Below are 17,939 nucleotides of genomic sequence, written 5' to 3' on the forward strand. Positions count from 1 at the left end.
CTTCAAGAGTGGGAAACAGATTTTTGGAATCTTTTAGGATGTAATTGTGATTTTTTACATGTATGAGTTTCAGATAGTCCTATCCTAAATACAGATTTTTCTTTCCAGGTGAGAAGCTCTTTACCTTACACTATAAATTACCCTGAGGCGACTGTTGTTGTGGTTTGATGCCATATAAATTGAAGTGAGATTTTGCAGACTGACTCACTTTGATGGTCTGTGCCTCTCAGTTCATCCTCTAGCTTCCTTTAAATCCAGCTTTCCTCTGATTGGCCTCCTCTTGCAAACAAAGGTTTGAACAGCAGTGTGTTCACAGAACTTTGTGTCTGATAATATTATGAAGATACCGCCTGTGGGTGGCATCATGCAGACCCCACAGTTTTTACTGCAGCCTGCAGCTTTTTGTACCGGTGCCTGAGGCAACTGTTTTTTTTTATTTGATGTTATATAAATAAAATTCAATTGAACTGAACTTGTACGCACGCTGACCTCATCATTAGAAATTTCCTCACCGCCATTATGAGAGAACTAATATGACAGAAAATAACAGAAAGCATAATAGGCCCCTTGTTGTTTAGATTTAAGCTCTGAGTTAGGAATGCTCCCCTGCAGTAAAATGCTGAGTATATTTTCAGGCCTCACAGTGGGAAGTTTAATGACTTGGACTTTTTGCCACAGTTGTAGGTAACGAACACAGCTCATCTTCATTTCATTAAATGCAGGAGCGTTTATATCCCAAGCTGCACTGACATTTACTATATCTGTCAAGACCAATATTTTCAGCTGGGTCACCACGGTGATCCTCATGGCAGCAGGAGAGCCGCTTGGTGCCCGTTTGTCTTTCTTTGATGTGCCGTAGCTGTTCGCTTTGGTTTTTAGCGCAGTCCATCATCGTCTGTGTGTTCAGCGTTATTGACTGTTTGCTCTGGACTCGTCGTATGTCTGTGGGCTCAAGGCTGGGGATTTGGCATTATGCAGAGAGCATCTAATGAGCATGATGAGCTTAATAAGGTAAAGAACTGAACTGCAAAATCAATGGGAGCTGGTTAAGTGAATCAGAGCATTTGTTTGAGTAACAACTTCATGAAAAGAAAAAAGCATGTTTCTAGTAGCCAGGCGTTAAATTCACAGACTGTAAAGTTTTAATTAGTCAGTTTTTAATTAAAATAGATAAAATGAAATGAAATCAAATGAGGATAAATTTAATTTGATTTGAATCTGTGGTGTGGTCGGCAGCTGCTTTATGCCAGCAGGGATAACCGTCAGAGGACCAAAGGTGATTTTTAAGATATTTGATTTAATCATTTATTAGTGTGATCTACCTCTTTGTTAAAATGAACAACAACAACAAAGAATCTGCCTGTCAGCTTTTTCTCACACGGGTACATTTTAGTGTCTTAAATCTCTTTGATCTTTCAGAGTTGTAGATTAGAATCACAAATGAATGTGTTTTGTTACCAAATTTGTTTAAACTAGAGTAAAAGATGTGTTCTCAGGCCATCGACAGCTCAGACTTACGTGTGAGTATGTACGCTGGGGCTTTTCGTACACTTCAGCCATGCTCTGGTTCTTTCGTCAGATTTCCTTGTAACACATGACAGCCTGTGTTCATGGCATAACGACTCGTGATGGCTGCTTTTCATCAGTGTTTGAGAAACATCATGTTTGGGTGAAAGTGCACCAACTTGTGATAATTCTTTTACGGTGATGTGGTCATTGAAATGACGAAATGAGGTTCACGCAAAGTCTAAGGAGCTTGGAAAGAAAAGCTTCCAGACTACTGTAAATTTCTTGAAGACATTTCATCTGAGAAGCATCTTCAGTTTTTAGAGCAACTGGTGGAGAATCCCAGAGTTTAAGAATTTTGGACAGAGAAGACAGATGTTTGAAAGAGGAGTGAAAGAAGCCATTTATCTCCACTGTGAATGACCATCTTTGAACAGAGGGCGGGGCTTATGACACTGACTCTCTGCCATCTATAATCCAGTTTTGAGATCTCTTCCCAGATGCCTTAACGCCCAGTCACATCCTGGGCCATTTGACCTCAGTAAATCACATGATAGGGTGGGACTAGGCTTCACTATGGATTCACCCGAAACCCTGGCTGATTGTGACCTACACCCATTTTCACACCTTGGCTCGTGTAGAGGTAGAGGATCAATCCATGACCCTCTTGGGGGGACATTCCCATAGGGCTTAAAATCTGGGACTCTCCACCATTTGCTCTTGGAACTGAAGGAGCTTCTCAGATGAAATGTCTTCAAGGAACTTAAAGAAGTCCAGATGCTTTTCTTTCCAAGCTCCTTAGACTACGATGACCTGGATGACTAAGAACCTTCACAGACATGTCTGCCAGTTAAAGGTTTGGATGGGAGGGTGTTATTGGAACAGAGTTTATGCAATCTTTGGGGTTAATCAGGCCCTTTTGGATCATTTACATGAAATGTAACTGTTTGTTTGTTTGTAACACTGCCAGGCTGCATAAATCTGTTGGGATCCATCATTCCTCTCTTGCTGACCATATCTACCTTTTTCTCTTCTAGCTTGGCAGCATCCAAAGAAGCTGCAGCAAGGAAAGCTGCCTCCCCGATGCCACCGTCCGAATTTCTGGACAAGCTCATGGGCAAGGTTTCGGGGTACGATGCCAGAATCCGACCAAATTTTAAAGGTAGGCGTTGCCACCAAGACTCAGTCGGATAAAACGGGAATGTAGCCAAACATACCCTGAAAAGACCTGCGCTGTGTCTGCATTTTATTACCTTCTCTAAATGCCTGTTTAGCCAAGTTTAGCCAAGAATGTCACCAAAGAAAAAAAGGTTTGTATTTATTAGCTTCACTGAAAAAAGGAAAATAATATGTTTAGACATCGATGTTGCTGAAACTTTGTTGCTGTATATTTAATCACTTCAATGTCTCTGTGTGTTCTCAATTTGTCGATCTCCTATATTTGCCCTTTGCAGTATGGAACAAAGGTAATTCTTCCCACGGCTCAGTTTAGGTGTCAGACCCCAACCCCCCCACCCCCACCTTTTTTCCCCTAACACAAGTCCAGCCTTGCACTTTTACCCACAATCAGATGGTAAGACGACAGAATCCCCAGTAAGGACTTTAGTAATCACAAAGCTAGTTGGCTACATTCCTTGGTATCCACACAGTATCCTGAGTGCTTGTTTTGGTGGTCAAGGTAATGTGCCTCTCTCCCATGAGTGTGCTGCTGACCATGACTTCATGATGATGATGATGATGATATAGTTTTAAGTGACCTCCCTGAATGGAAGCCCCCATAAAGACACATGTCAGAGGTTTCTACTTTAAACCTTCTTGCATTAGGAACACAGACTGGACATGAGAGAACTGGGGCAGCCCTCCGTATCCACCAAAGTCTATGACTAATGCAATGGGTTAAAAATACATTTACAGCATCTTTAAGCATCTGAACAGACAGACAAACTGATTTCCCCTCGTGCTTTTCTGACATTTAAGCCTTGCTGCATGTTTAAAACTGCCAGAACTGAGATTTTATAAAGTGGATGTGAGAAATTTCTAATGTCTTCCGTTTAATTTATCGGGTCATGTGTACAAAATATTGGTACCCCGGTGATATTCCAGCTTTTATCAACACATCTTCTTTAAGTATTAACCTTTAATCACCTGTTACAACATGTGCCTTACTTGGTATATATGGCTGCCAAAGCATTGCTACCCTTGGCACCTTGCAGTTCAGACAGTAAATCTTGTCCTACTGTCGTCACTTAAAGGATGAAGATTGGTTCAAACGTTAGTAAGAGGTACGCTCAGTTCCCCTCCAAGTCTGATCAGAAGCAGAGCAGTGGGATGTGTAACAAGTTAGAGTCTTACCTGGCAGCAGTTTGGTCTGCAGGAGGTTTAACATGAACCTCAAAAGCACATGGGAACCCATCCACCAATCACCGCACGTTTTAGGCGCTGTCCAAGTTTTAGTGAAAAGTGAACCTTTTCAGGTTATTATCAAGATTTGTCAAACCATTAATTAATAATTATAAATATCTAAATGGCCCTTACACTTGGCTCAATTTGATCTGACCTGTTTTATGTAAAATGGTTGTGATCAGATCAGTGTGTGTGTGTGTGTGTATGTGTGTGTGTGTGTGTGTGAACAGAGCTTCACAAAGGTATGAGACCATCTGTCAAATATTTTAGAAATGTTAAATAAAAATAACTAAAACTCATTTTTACTGTTCAGGGATGCAAAATAATAATGTGCTTTGCTGCTTTTTCAAAAACTGTAAACTTTAAAATTCATTGATAAGATATTACATGATTATATTTTTAATTAAAGAACTTTACATTAAAACTTTACATTAAAACTTTACATTAAAACTTTAAAAAACAGGAAGCTCTCAGAGAGCTTCCCGATATGAGGCGGCTCTCATTTTTTTCTTTGTTCTTTTTAAACATACTTTAATAAACCCACTGAAACACATTTTAATGTACCCTACTAAAATTTTTGTATAATTATAATTTTTTATTTATATGAATATAGTATATGTGTAGTATTTATTTCATGATTTATTCATATTTTAAATGTTTTGTAATAAACACCAAGTGTATTTTGTTTTATAATATAAATATACTAATAAGATAAACCTGTTCGATTAAAAATATACATAAAAAAGTCCTAATAAAATAAATGTTTCCAACACAAACAAGATTGACATTGAAAAGATGGGAGTAAGAAACATAGTTTTAAATAACTCCATAAATCATTATTATAACTTTGACCACATCAGTTTGTTGACCTTGAAGGAGAGGTCAGAGGTCAAATGTGATGTGACGTTTTAAACCTTTAGATGTTAAGATGAGAATATTTTAAGTTATTAGACTTTTTGTCAGTTTCCCACCAATAAATCATGAATCTGACCTTGAAAAATTGTTTTTTAACATGAGACTTCATTTGAATTCATTCTAGACAGAAACACAAAAACGCTGCGACACACAGAACCTGCCTGGTCCATTCAGGTCAGCCGTGGCATAAACCACTAATTTGTTGGTGGTCCGATATATTTGTTAAGCACTCTGCTTGCGTGTGTGTGTGTGTGTGTGTGTAATATAGTAAGTGGCATGTTATCTGCTGGGGTAGAAAGAAGGTTCGCCTTCGTCTTTTCAATAACCTGAAAAGATTTCTGCCATTCACTTCTCACCCAGATGTTTTCTGGGATCTCTGGCGGTGATCAAACCTGGAGGGATGACGTACGTTACCTAACGCTGCCTGCATCAGGTCAGCATGCGATGCTATTTGTCTGCTGCTCTGCATCTGCCCGTCGTCTCTAAATCAGAAACAGGTGAAACCTAAAGGTGTTGCTAATATTTTGTACACTGAGCACACAGGTACACAGAATGTGCACAAGTGAATCACAGCTTTGTTTATGAATGCTGCCATGGAGCTTCTCTCTTCTTCTTTTTTTCTTTGCTGAGCCCATAACGGTACGACCCATTATACGGTGATCTGTGTGAGCAGGATATCTCAGTTCATGCAGGACAGAGTTGAGAGGAGCGGAGGGTTTTCACTGTGACTAAGTGCGCATTATTAAACCTGCCGTGGCTGCAGAACGGCCGACCTGCCGAGGGTTTGCTCAGGTGTTTGTCGCAAGTCAATTTTGGAGATCATTTCTGTTTTTTTAATTTGATTTCTCCTCAGCTCTGCTTGGCAACACTCCCGCGTGATTTACTGAAGCTAGCACTGCACTGACCTTTACAAATCAGGATTTAAACAGGCCTGTGTGGCAGTTATTTGAATTTATAGCTTTAATCTTTTTTTCCTTCTTCTAATGCGATATAATAAAAAATTTTAATGCAGATGAAATTACTCTCCGGCGCTGTGCCGCACACGCACAGAATAATAAGAGTCCCAATGTCCCCTGTAACACAGACACGTTTATTTAAATGAGCTCAGATGTTCTCAAACGGGTGCGATACTTTCTGTTTTGGGGTAAATTTGTAACGAGCGCAGATCTGTAATGAAGATACGTATGGACGAGGAGGAGGAGCCCATCTTTTATATAATGTGCTCAGCTAATTGTGTCGGGGCCGTCGTTAGCAGACAGCTCGATGTGAACTTCCAGACTCTGTCATGGTTGTCAGGTCGACAGAGTAACATAGCGTGATCTCTCCGACTTGCTCATTCATGCAGTCTTTTGTGTGTAAGTGTGTGTGTTTGTGTGCGTCCCTTACCAGCCGACTACACCCCTGCATTAATCACACCCATGAAATAAACAGCTTGACAGCTCGGCAGCCTCGTAAACTCGGGGGGAAAGAAACAACAACAAAAAAAAATGTACTTGCACAGTAGGGGAATCAGGCAGGGAGCAAAAAAAGAACTAGAATAGCACGGCGGGTATTATAATAAAAATAATCATCACCATAACAGGCTAAGTGGGAACACTTTAATAAGTGACGTGTCTGTAATGATGTGACATTCAGCACACGGATCGCTCGAACGTGTTTCCTTAGAAGATGTCAGATTGGGTTGTACACGTCACAGCTTTTTAAGGAAGGGATCCTTCAACTAGCATGCTTCTCAGCTGCTGTAGTGGAAACATCACCGTCACCTGTGCACATTCTCCAACACGGTGAAGACACACTGATAACTGTGTATTACCCTGAGAACACACCGGGTGCATCACACAGTTTCATTTTGTCTTTTGCACAATTTCCAATTTAGACCAGAACAAAGTTTTGTTTTGTTTTAAACTAAAACCAGCAGAAGTGAACACATGCAGAGCTGCACAGCTACGAAATAAGCTGCCCGAGGAGGTCGGGTCAGTGCCTGAGGTGACTATGGCTCAGGAAGCAGAGTGGGGTGGCCACCATTTGAAAGGTCAGTTGTTCAAACCCCGAGACCATCCAGGTGACATCAGGCGGTCAACACAGTGAACCCCAAACTGGTCCTGAAGCATCCATCAGAGTGAGAGTGAGAAGGATTTGTGTGGTGCAGGATGGATGGACGAGCCTTGTAGTGTGAAGCACTTAGAGTGGAAACACACTAGATTTAGCTTCACTGTTATATTATTTATATGAATCCATTTTGGTGTCATTTGTCTTTTTTTAATATTGACCTGCTTTTCAAATATCTTTTTGTTTCTTGTTGTGTACCACCGTTATTTTACTGGATGGAACGCCACATGCTGTTTGAGATATTCTGTCTACAGTAAAACTGATGTCTATTTTATGATGGGGAACATAGGAAATGTAAATCTAAATTCACAACAAACTGAGGTTATTGTACTCTGGATGGCGTTACCTTGGCCTCCAGTAACACTGTGAGGAACCTTGGAGTCATTTCTGACCAGGATAGATCCTTCAGTGCACATATTAAACAAATATGTAGGACTGTTTTCTTCCATTTGTGCAATGTCTCTGAAATGAGAAACATCCTGTCTCAGAGTGACGCTGAAAAACTAGTTTGTGCATTTATTACTTCTAGGCTGGACTACTGTAATTTCTTAGTACTTACTGGGATTAAAAAGAGATATTTATCTTCCCTTCATTGACCTTGCTGATCTTGGTTGTTTCCAGAAATACATTTAAATTCCTTCTCACATCCAAAGTCCCGAAAGACGCATCATATCCAGGGCCCCTCCTAGTACAGTTACACCCCATTAGAGCACTTCGCTCTCGCACTGCAGGCTTACTTGTTGTTCCTAGAGTATTTAAAAGTAGAATGGGAGGCAGAGCCTTCAGTTTTCAGGCCCATCTTCTGTAGAACCAGTTTCCAGTTTGGATTCAGGAGACAGACACTAGCTCTACTTTAAAGATTAGGCTTCAAACTTTCTTTTTTGCTAAAGCATATAGTTAGGGCTGGACCAGGTGACCCTGAATCCTCCCTTAGTTATGCTGCAATAGGCATAGGCTGCTGGGGGATTCCCATGATGCAATGGGTGTTTCTTCTTCATTCATCACTGCTGCATGTCATAAATAGTCTTTTCCCTCCTTTTTTTCTTGTTTTCTTGTTTGTGGGCTCCCCGTGCTCCTCTCTTTCCCTTCTACACAGCATACATGCTCATCCAATTAGCACCAGCCATGCTAATTTTGCCACAGTAGATGGAGGGCAGGAGGGGACAGGATGGGGAAGTGATGAGATCTGCCCTGAGCTATGACTATGGCAGCACGAGAGGAAATTCCAGTGATCCGGTGCAGGGGTCCAGTGTATGGGCAAAAAGCTTCCAATTGATTTAGCGGGTTCCTCTGCTGGAGAGAGGAGAGCAAGCACTTGTGACACATTCAGGACGAGCTGTTTATAATCCATGACTTCATCCTACGTTCCTTTCTCTTTTCCTGCTTTCTCAGTTTTTACAGTGTTTCATTCAAACTTCACATCTGTCTTTGCCTTTTCTTTATTTCTGTCTGCTGCTTATAGCTGTGTTCTTAATTTTTGCTTCTGTATTAGTTTCCTTGCTCATCACACATCATTTGGTCTTATTTATTTCTGCATAGCAATCAGATCTTTTATTTTATTCTCTTGTATTTTATTGTTCATTTTTCTTCCCTCTTCCTTTGATTTTCCTCATCTCTTCCTGCATATCCATTTTCCTTATTTGTGGTTGAAAGACAAGTTCGTTAAAAAAGAAATTGTCCCCTATTTATCTGTTTAGCCCTCCTTTATTTTAGCAATCTGACTCTTGAAACATTTGCTCAGGTGAGCAGGTAGCAGGTGAGGTCATACAGGAGGGTTTTTTACTTCCTGAGACAGCAGCACCGAGCCCTTCTGATGTACTACCCCGGTAATGAATGGCCACACGGCGCCGTGGAGATAAAAGAGTGTGTATGAGAGGGAGAGATGGGGGGTTAGCGAGGGAACCAATGAGGGAGAGGAGGGTTTGTGTAATTCTTCTTGTGTCCGAGTGTGTGTCTTCGTGCGCACTTGATAAATGGCGCCAACTACAGCTGCGACTCTCCTCTCCCTCTCTGCCATAACCTTGTCCTTCCTCATCACTCAAGCCGAGCAGCAGCAAGGGCAATGACTCGGACCGAGCTCCTGGTTTCAGGCTCGACCTGAACAGGCCGCTGGCGAACCAAACTCCCCCCGCGTCTTTTTGCCTGAGAAGACACTGAGTGTGTCACCAGCTTTAAAATCCGTGTGCGCTTCAGCAGGTTTTCATCTTCTGCACTCTTGAGCGGCCCCCGTTGTTGCTTCATAGCTCGAGTTTGCTCCTTGAAACAGTCCGTTTATTTTGTTTGGCAAAGCTCCCTCCTCCTGATATCAAAAACCAAAATCATCAAAGACCTCTCACTGAAAAATCATCACTGGGTCACTTTGCTTCTGAGCTCGGTGGTCCTGAGTAAATATGCACAGAGGACGAGAGATTCTTTTCTTTCTCCTCCTCTCTTTGTCCTTGCACAGCTGGAGGAGCTGTTGCTGCACAAAGCTACACAACTCTTTGCTTCTCTTGTGTTGTGCGACTCCCTCCTCCTCCTTCTCTCCTTGCTGGGGTTGAACGTGCCGAGGTGGGACTTTAGTTATTAGCTGTCGGAGCTTGACGTTCATTTGGTGTTATCAGCACTTGTTTAATGGCTACTTAATGGGATTAATGGGCATAAGGTAATGAGCGTAGGATGGAGGAATGGCTGCGGGGGAAAAAATGGATGGGAGAGCGAGTGGGGGGAGAGAAAGACAAAGAGAAAAACACAAATGGCCGACCAAGTTGGAGGGATTTGCCCACGATGGGAGATTAGGAAGAAGTGCAGAAGTGAAATGCAGGGTGTCGCACAGAACAGATTTGTGCTCGCTTAGAGCTGGAACTCTGATGCTAACACAGTTCCCAGCGGACCCAGTGTTCCTCAGTTATGTATTACACTTGCAGCAGTCTTGAATAAGCAGCTCTGGGATGCAAACTACAATATCTACACCCTCCTCTTTTTTCTCAACTCTACAAGGATGCAAGCGCTGAAATCTGTTCGGGTGAGTGGGCATTCTTGCCCAGAGGAAGGTCTCGTGGCTCTCTTAGTAGTCAAGGTAACGGCCCTCTCCTTTCCAAGCCAGGAAATTTGGATGAGGGATATATTGCAAGGAGCGAGGAAGTTTAATGTCGTCACAGAGGTGACTCTCCCCAGAGTTATGACAAAAATATTGATCACGGTTGAGCGTCTAGCAGGAGGAGGCAGAACGGCAAGGGCAGCAAAGAGAGGAATATTGAATAGGATGGCGAGGGCACCAAAACGGACCGAGAGGAGTCTAAGAGGTGGAGGAAAGAGGCGACTGAGAGTGCTCGGACTAATTTCTGCAGTCAAAAGTTTAAATCTGTTCATTATCGTGAGCCGAACAGGAAATGATCAAGCTGGTAATTAGAGCACTGTCAAATGAGCCATGTTGTCGAAATAAATGAATTCCCCTCCTCTTCTGTTTGCTTTAAATAGCTCACATTGTTATTGTTTCTTCTTGATCCTCAGATAGCAAAAACCTTCTTCTTAGCTTCAGGCTGCACACAGCCACTCTGAGATGTGTAAAAGGATTCGATGGGTACATTACTCTGTCTTCCTCCCTCTGCAGTCCACCAGTCCGTGGCTAATAAGTTTATAAGGAGAGGAATACTGCCTTATAAAGGGCCATTCGGTCCTCCTGCGCCATCCCGTCGCACCTCTAATTACTAGCCAGAGGAGAAAAGGTTTAAGCCCACCAAATCCTGATGGAGAGGTTGGCATGTAATTGTTCACTTCCGCCACACAATCGGGCCGCGGGCTGCTGTTCTCGGGCTTTACGTGGCAGATGCGTCCAACATTCGGCTGATGGAGGGAGCCTGGGGTATAAAGTAGAGAGAAAAGCATTCGGGGGAAACCCTGTATTTGTCTGACAAAGCATCTTTGCTTCGAACGCAGAGGCAAGCTGTTTTCTTTTCCTCGGGTTTCGTTTCTGTACCTCTGCTGCAAAGCCAGGAGAATTGATTGTACACAGTGCTAGTAATTAGCTTGCGTTACGAGATCCCCTCTGCTGGCAAAGCAAAAGTCCAAAAAAACCAAAGCTGCTGTGGTATTAATGCCAGGATCAGGTGCTCAGATGTTCGACAGGCCGCCTGGCCGCGGGGCTAAGCCTGGGCTTAGCCCTGACACGGAGAGACTGTCGTGCACAGAGGAGGGAGGAAAAATTGCCTTTGGTGGATTCGGGCAGATTATAGAGTTAAAGTCACCTGTCTACAACAGTTCATGGTCACGACGAATACTTTCCATCTATCTTAGAAGCCATTTCCCTTTTTTTTCAGGCTGACAGTGACAGATTACAATATCGCTTGCAGACTTCTACTGGGTGTAGTTGCCATCCTTCACATTGGCAGTTGTCAAGTACAGCAAAGCAGGATGGGCCCGGTTTTCTCAGTTCAGTGCAGTTCAGAGACAAAATAGGACATCGATCAACAAACGTGAGCTACGAAAGGAAGACAATCTCCTCGGCGTGTATCGATAGGACGTTTTGTTGGCCTCTGTTCATAATTCTGAGTAACTGGAAGAGAAAATGTGTAGTTATAAATAGTTTGAAAAGAAATGTGTTTGTTGTTGAGTGCATGACAACTGTTTAATACCTGAAGGTTGACTCTGACGTTATGTCTGATTTGGAAGTCTGTGATTTGCAGAAAATTAGACGGCTTGGTGTTAAATCACAGTTTAGCCTGCGGCTGTGAGGATGTGCTGATGAAGAAAATCTTTACTTTGTTTCCTTTCTTAAACTTTTTTAGACCAATCCGATGAGCCACTGACGTTCAGTGGCACATCGGGCAAAGTCTTTGTCTTTCCAAGGGCGAACGGGGAAAGACCTCGGAGCAATGAATCGTTCGGCTTTAACTTCTGATTCCTTGACATTAGCAGGTTGGCATTTTTCCACTATCAATCAGCCTTGTGCAGACTAAAAGTTCTCTTTCTCAGCTACAATATAATGTGGCCCGTTTGTGAGAGGCTGTTACATTCTTGGGGGGTTGAAGTAGGACCTTTTGTCATCCAGATGGGCTCCATTTCAGCCAAATGACTTCATATTAATAGGAAGAATTGGAATTACATCTCAGATTGGCGATCATTTATCCGTACCTTTGGGGTTAGCGCCATTTCTGTTGCCAGTCGAATTATCGATGGGGACGGAGAATCGGCTGCTTTGTTTCATTCGAATTGTTGTGAAATGTGTAAGTCGCCGTCTACCCGTTGCCCAAAATTACCGAGGTCAAAAGCGTCCAGATAAGGGAAAAATCCAAATGAAGCCAGTTTGACATGTAGTCTTTGCACCTCCCCGCCCTCCTCCTCTTCCTCCTCTTTCTCTATGGCCTCTTGCATCTCCTGTAGTGCATTTTGCTAGTTTTACTTCAGCTCCTCTTGACAGAACTGCATTGCAACTCTCCTCCTCTTCATCTCAGTGCATCGCCTCTCCTGTCCTGCCCGCTGCAGTATGGCAGTAGATTGTTTCTCTACAGTCTCATGCATCCCTCCTTCCTGCTATTGCCTTCACAGTATGTTGCCCCCCTCTTCCCGCCCCTCCCCAAGTCTCCCCCGCTGCCACACACTCACCCCGGCCGAGTGTTGGCAGAGTGTTGCGACACCGTAGATAATCGAGCCTTGCTGTCTTGTTCGCTCCTTGATAGACAACGCGGTTGTTTTCCTTAACGAGGACAAACAACGTGTAGTTGGTAACGTGTTGTTAGTATATGCTGTGTTTAATTCTCATCTTTTTTTTATTAGACCCCAAAGGCTCCAAAAATGAAGCTACTCACAAGAAAGGTACTTTCCCTTTTCCTGTTTCTTTCCCCCTTTTTTCTACTTTCTACTTCTGCTCTTCCCTCACCACCGTTTGTGATCGTTTGTCTTTAATGCAACGACGAGGCATTTTCCAGATGTTGACACCATTAGGAACATGAGGGAAATGCTTTTTGGTTAAACTGTGGAGATGTTTTGCTGGAGGTTTTATCAGAAAATGTCTAGAAATAACTAAGAAAACTGCATTTCAATATATCTGAAATATTTTAGGTGTGCACTTTTGACCTGACAGATGTTTTTCCTTTAGTGTCAGCCATGATTGTTTGCAGACGGTTGTGTCTGGCAATAGAAAACCTTTTTTTTTCTAGACAAATGTAGACACTTTGGTGATCACACCAGCAAACCTGTACTTCCCCTACTGTTTGGCTTTAAGTAAACTGCATTCATCACAGCACTATAAGAACAGTTTGTACTAAATGACAAAGACATGGAGCCACTCAAAAAATGGACTTTGTCTGAGACAAGAAAACTGTCAGTTTTTAATATTATGTGAGCTTTCACACTTGTGTTTTCATATCAGTGAACTTGACGTTCATTCAGAGATACACAACCAGCATTAAAATTTCACACAGAACATTTTTAAGGTGTTTTTCCAAACTCAGCTATAAGAATGATTTATTTTTATCATCCTTGTGACTCATTTAATGGCACATGTAATAGGGTGTGTAGCAGTGTTGTATTCTACCCGCCGTCCTTATGTAATGCAGGAATGTGCAGTACTGCACAGCAGCCTGTGTCCTGGTAATTTTCTGTCATTAAGGTGTTTTTACAGAGGTTTATGTAAATTTTAAAATTCATTATCAGGAAAACAGTTCCTTCATTTTACAGATTTTTTATTGTGTACCTTTAGTGTGCAGAAAATAAAAAGTAAAGTTAGTGTAGTCTAGAGTAGAGCGCAGTAGAGCGCGGACCACAATAGCTTTGTAACCTTTCTCCCCGTTTGCCCTGCATTTAAGGATCACTCTCATCTCATTTGTCCTCCTAGCTGAACATGCTAATTCTGGTAGCACAGCAGGCCTTTTAACACAGTGGCTCCTGTCAGTTGTAACTAATATCTGCGTGGCCCTAATTTGCATGCACAGACTCTAAGCGGTGATAGAAAGCCCCATACACAATCCGCTCACAGGGTCCGTCCTACAAATTACTGCTGCAGGACTTTCCAGACAATTACAGTTGGCGATGGAGCAAACAGCAGAGGTTACGCACTGGGTAATCTTATTGCTCGATGCTGCCAGACGGAGTCTGCAGAGTGCAGCGCAGGTTAAAAAAACGTCATTATTTTCAGCTGAATATTCCTGATCGCTATAGCAACAATGCCAAGGAAATAATGGAGGTCCTATTCCTCCAAATAGTTAGCCGGGCATCTAAAGATGAGCGCGGCAAAAATCGACCTCGACAGTGGACGGCAGATGCGATCCTCTTGCGTCTGATTACTCTGGGTGAATAATGCCATTGAGAGAGACGCCTTTTGCAGACTAAAGACCCCAATTACCTCCTCCCAGTACTGTCAGCGTCACAGGAGACAGCGTTTATATTAGCAGGCAGCAGCCTGTCTGCCTCCGGGCTGCTGAGATGCATAACTTACACTCTGACTTGGTGCTAAAAATAAATAAAATGAATATATAAAAGTGCAGAGCTGATAAGAAATCATTTCTCTTTTTATTGTTCAAATAGCGGGAGAAAAATTCCAGTTCACAGACGTGCTGGACAGGAAATCAAAGAATGTAGGTCGGACGTTAACGTGGGTCCGAGCTGCAGTCATATATTAATGTCTTATTCACAATCAACATAAAGCAGCGCGGTCATGTAGCAGACCTACTGCAGTGCTGTGAAGAGATGTCATGCATGTCATCGTGACCTGGAAAATGGAGCCCTGTGACATGTGTTATATCTGTTCCTGGTTTTTGCTCAAACCACAACTTCTTAACCAAGTGAGATGCTCAAAGCTAACCGAATGACACGAGGATTCAAGTTAAGCCCCAAATGCCAGCCTTGATCTCATGTTTGAAGGTTCTGGTTTCTAAAAATGTCTTTAACAAATAAATTGTTTTTACAAGAACAAAAGAAAAGTTCAGTTAGAGCTCAAGCAACATTTAGACTGATTCTGTCCTCTAATTTATCAAACCTGAAAAACAAATTTCCATATTACACCCAAAATAATGAAAGGGTACCATTTATTGATTGATTATTGAGCAGCTGTCAAACTTCTCAAAAACTGCAGAGCTTTTCTTAACAGGCTGCTCAAGAAGAAAGAAAAAACAATAACCTCCTGAAAACCAACAGCTAGCTTACTTCAGCCAACTATTCATTCATGTTTTGATTCTCATCGCTCTCCAGGGCAGGAACGTCACACACTCTGATCTGCAGTGGGTGGGACGGGTGGAACTTACCGTCCTGTCGTGTAAACAGGTTTTTCTGTGAGTTATCTTAGTATCAGCTGTAGTATGATGATATTTCGGATCATGGCTCTGACAGGAAACAGGAAGTGTTTCACTTCCTTTGTCTGCATTTTCCTTTAGTGTCTTCACAGTGACTTTGAAACTTTTGTTGATGATTATCGATGTGCACTTTTGGTCATCACAAACGCTTATTTTTGCTACAAAGGAGTATGTAACTGTGATTTTTTTTGCAGACAGAATTGGTGGAAATGTCAGTTTTAGAAGAAAAATGATTCATGTCAAAGCGAGAGGGGAATATTAGAAGAACAGAAGAAAGGGACAGGATTGGAAGAATATGTCAGAGGAAAAATTAAATTATGTAGAAAGAGACACAAAATAATAAGTAGTAAAATAATATAATAGTAGGAGTGGACAGACTAAACGAAAGGAGAGCAAAGAGGAGGGAAGGAAAGGATGATTAGAGGAAGAGACAAGAATGCTAAAGAAGAGACGGCAAAGAAGGAAGTTTGTGTACAAGGGAACAAAGAGGAGGTGATGATGGCAGAGGAAAGAAGGAGTCTAACAAAGCCGAGCACACGGAGGAGATGGAGGCGGAGGGGAAGACTAGAGGCTAGATAGGATGGAGAAAGAGGAGGAGGATGGCGGGTGGGGAGGTTTTACTTCCAGCGTGTTCAGCAGAATCCAGTCAGGAGGTCGGGGCTCGAGCCTCTCCACGGCCACCATCGGATTGGAGGCTCTGCTCTCGTGGGATGCTGAGCACATATTCCACAGGAGCCACCTCCTCACACCACAGCTTTATGGAGATTACTGTTAGACCAGGTTCTGGGCTCACCGTCCTCCCACAGATTCAGTCCATCTCCGCAGATTTACGTCCATGCGAGCGCCCATTTTCACGGAGGACGGCTCGTAATATGATTGCACAGTGCTTCAGAGAGGTGACACTTTAATGTGACGACTGCAGGTCGGAGCATATTGCGGTTATTTAACTTTTTTATTGAGGGCAAAAAATTGCTGCTATGTAGATTTATGCTTATCCGAGTGGCCTGTCTTATGGAGAACACCTTTCTAATGTGATTGCACAGTGCTGCAGAAAGCCAACGCTGCAGAATGATTACTGCAGGCTGGAGCACAGCGCGTCGTTTTACTGAACGTAAAGCTGAATATCCCCCTATACACAGTCGTTCCCATTCATGTGGCCTATTTTAAAGAGTATGGCATCGCTGCACTGTGATTTACAAAGGACACTTTAACTGCAGGGCTTTCCAAGACCACACGAATCACAAGTGCTTTGATCAAAATAACTAAAGATTCAAGTTTTCTTTACGAGTCAGAAATTCTTTTTATGCTTTAAATCCATGTTAACCTTCACAAGAACAACATACAGGCATGCATACTTGTGTGAAGCACTGAAAGTCTTATAAAGCAGACTATTGAAGTGTTGTATGATTTATTATCTCCATGTGAGGAAACAAAGAAGAACTTTGGTGTCTCCTTCTGTGGCTAAAGCAGCTCGTTTAATCTCCATTTAATATATTACCAGCTCCTGTGTTTGGTGTTCTGGGGTCATTTGAGTGAAAGTAATTTCAGACTTTGCAGGAATTTAGAGTAACTTATTCATGCTGCCAAAATAAAAGTATCAAAGTATTTCACAGTAAAAGCACCAGAGGGGAAAGCCTCAGACGATGAACATGAAGGACTGTGACTCTCTGTCACAGGCACTCATGTGAGAGCTCATATTATAGTTAATTACACACGCATAAATTACATAAAATTAACCCTAACTCTTTGTATATATTTTCACATATATTTACACATATATTTCACATATATTTTCTATCCAAATATTAACATTAAGTAGTGAAAATATGCTTTTTTGTGATAAATTAAATAATAAATAATGCAAGGAAACAGTTTTTTTTTTTTTTACTGAAGTTAAAACAATAAAAAAGAGTCAAAACATTTCATTAATTTTAATGTTAACACAACTGCCTCTGTCTTTAATCCACACAGAAATTCAAAAAAACACAATCTTAGTAAAAAGGTCTGAATATGAATAAAAAAACGTTTTAAAGGTGAAGCCGTGTTCACAGCTGAATTATATGAACTTGGAAAAGTGTTTTTATAAAACTGAATTGACCTGTTTTATCAGAGTGTCTGTGTGTGTGTGTCTGTGTGTGTTTGTGTTTGTGTGTGTGTGTTCACTAATCTCAAATGACTATCTACATTTCCCTCAAGATGATTAAAAGCATCGAGCTAACGGCAGCACATCACGACACGCCATTAAATCACACGCCGATTTATTGAGGAGATGACCATCTCTGTCTTGCGCGCGCACGCACACACACACACACACACACACACTCTGCAAACACTCCATCTGCATGAGGGCAGCAAACAGGAAAGATCACGCACAGAACGCACACAGAAACTGAAACACATACACGTCACTGCTCACATTTTTATTTTCCTCCCTTTTTAATCTCTTTCACATTTTCACCGTGCGGCATCGCTACCTCTCACTAATCCATTGATATAAAGCCCGAGTCACCTCGTCTCTGTCGCCATCGCAGACCTGCTATTGATTTCTGTCTCCCTGCGGGCAGCCGGCTGCCAGCCTGTCATGTTCTCCTGTCAGTCAAAAGCTGGCAAAGAAAGCCCTGAAAGGTCCAGCGACTCATTTACCGCAGACTTAATTCACTGTCTGCCTATAATTAGACAAGATGATACATTTTTTGGTAAAGCAATTAATGTCACATTTGGAGTGGGTCCCCCTAAAAT

The 17,939-nt window shown here is 42.2% G+C and overlaps 1 protein-coding gene across 3 annotated transcripts in view; it reads left to right on the forward strand.

Moving 5' to 3' along the window:
- The window catches only part of glra1 (glycine receptor, alpha 1), a 130,575-nt gene that overhangs the window by 22,070 nt on the left and 90,566 nt on the right, over nt 1-17,939 (forward strand). For 2 of the 3 annotated variants that reach the window (XM_039621786.1, XM_039621788.1), the window contains exon 2: nt 2,544-2,668. In XM_039621786.1, coding sequence (XP_039477720.1) covers nt 2,544-2,668 — 125 coding nt within the window. Of the gene's footprint in view, nt 1-2,543; nt 2,669-12,687; nt 12,727-17,939 lie in introns of all 3 variants that reach the window. The other variant, XM_039621781.1, reaches the window with a different exon arrangement.

The sequence above is a fragment of the Oreochromis aureus genome, linkage group 2 (assembly GCF_013358895.1).
Source record: "Oreochromis aureus strain Israel breed Guangdong linkage group 2, ZZ_aureus, whole genome shotgun sequence".
Classification (NCBI taxonomy): domain Eukaryota; kingdom Metazoa; phylum Chordata; class Actinopteri; order Cichliformes; family Cichlidae; genus Oreochromis; species Oreochromis aureus.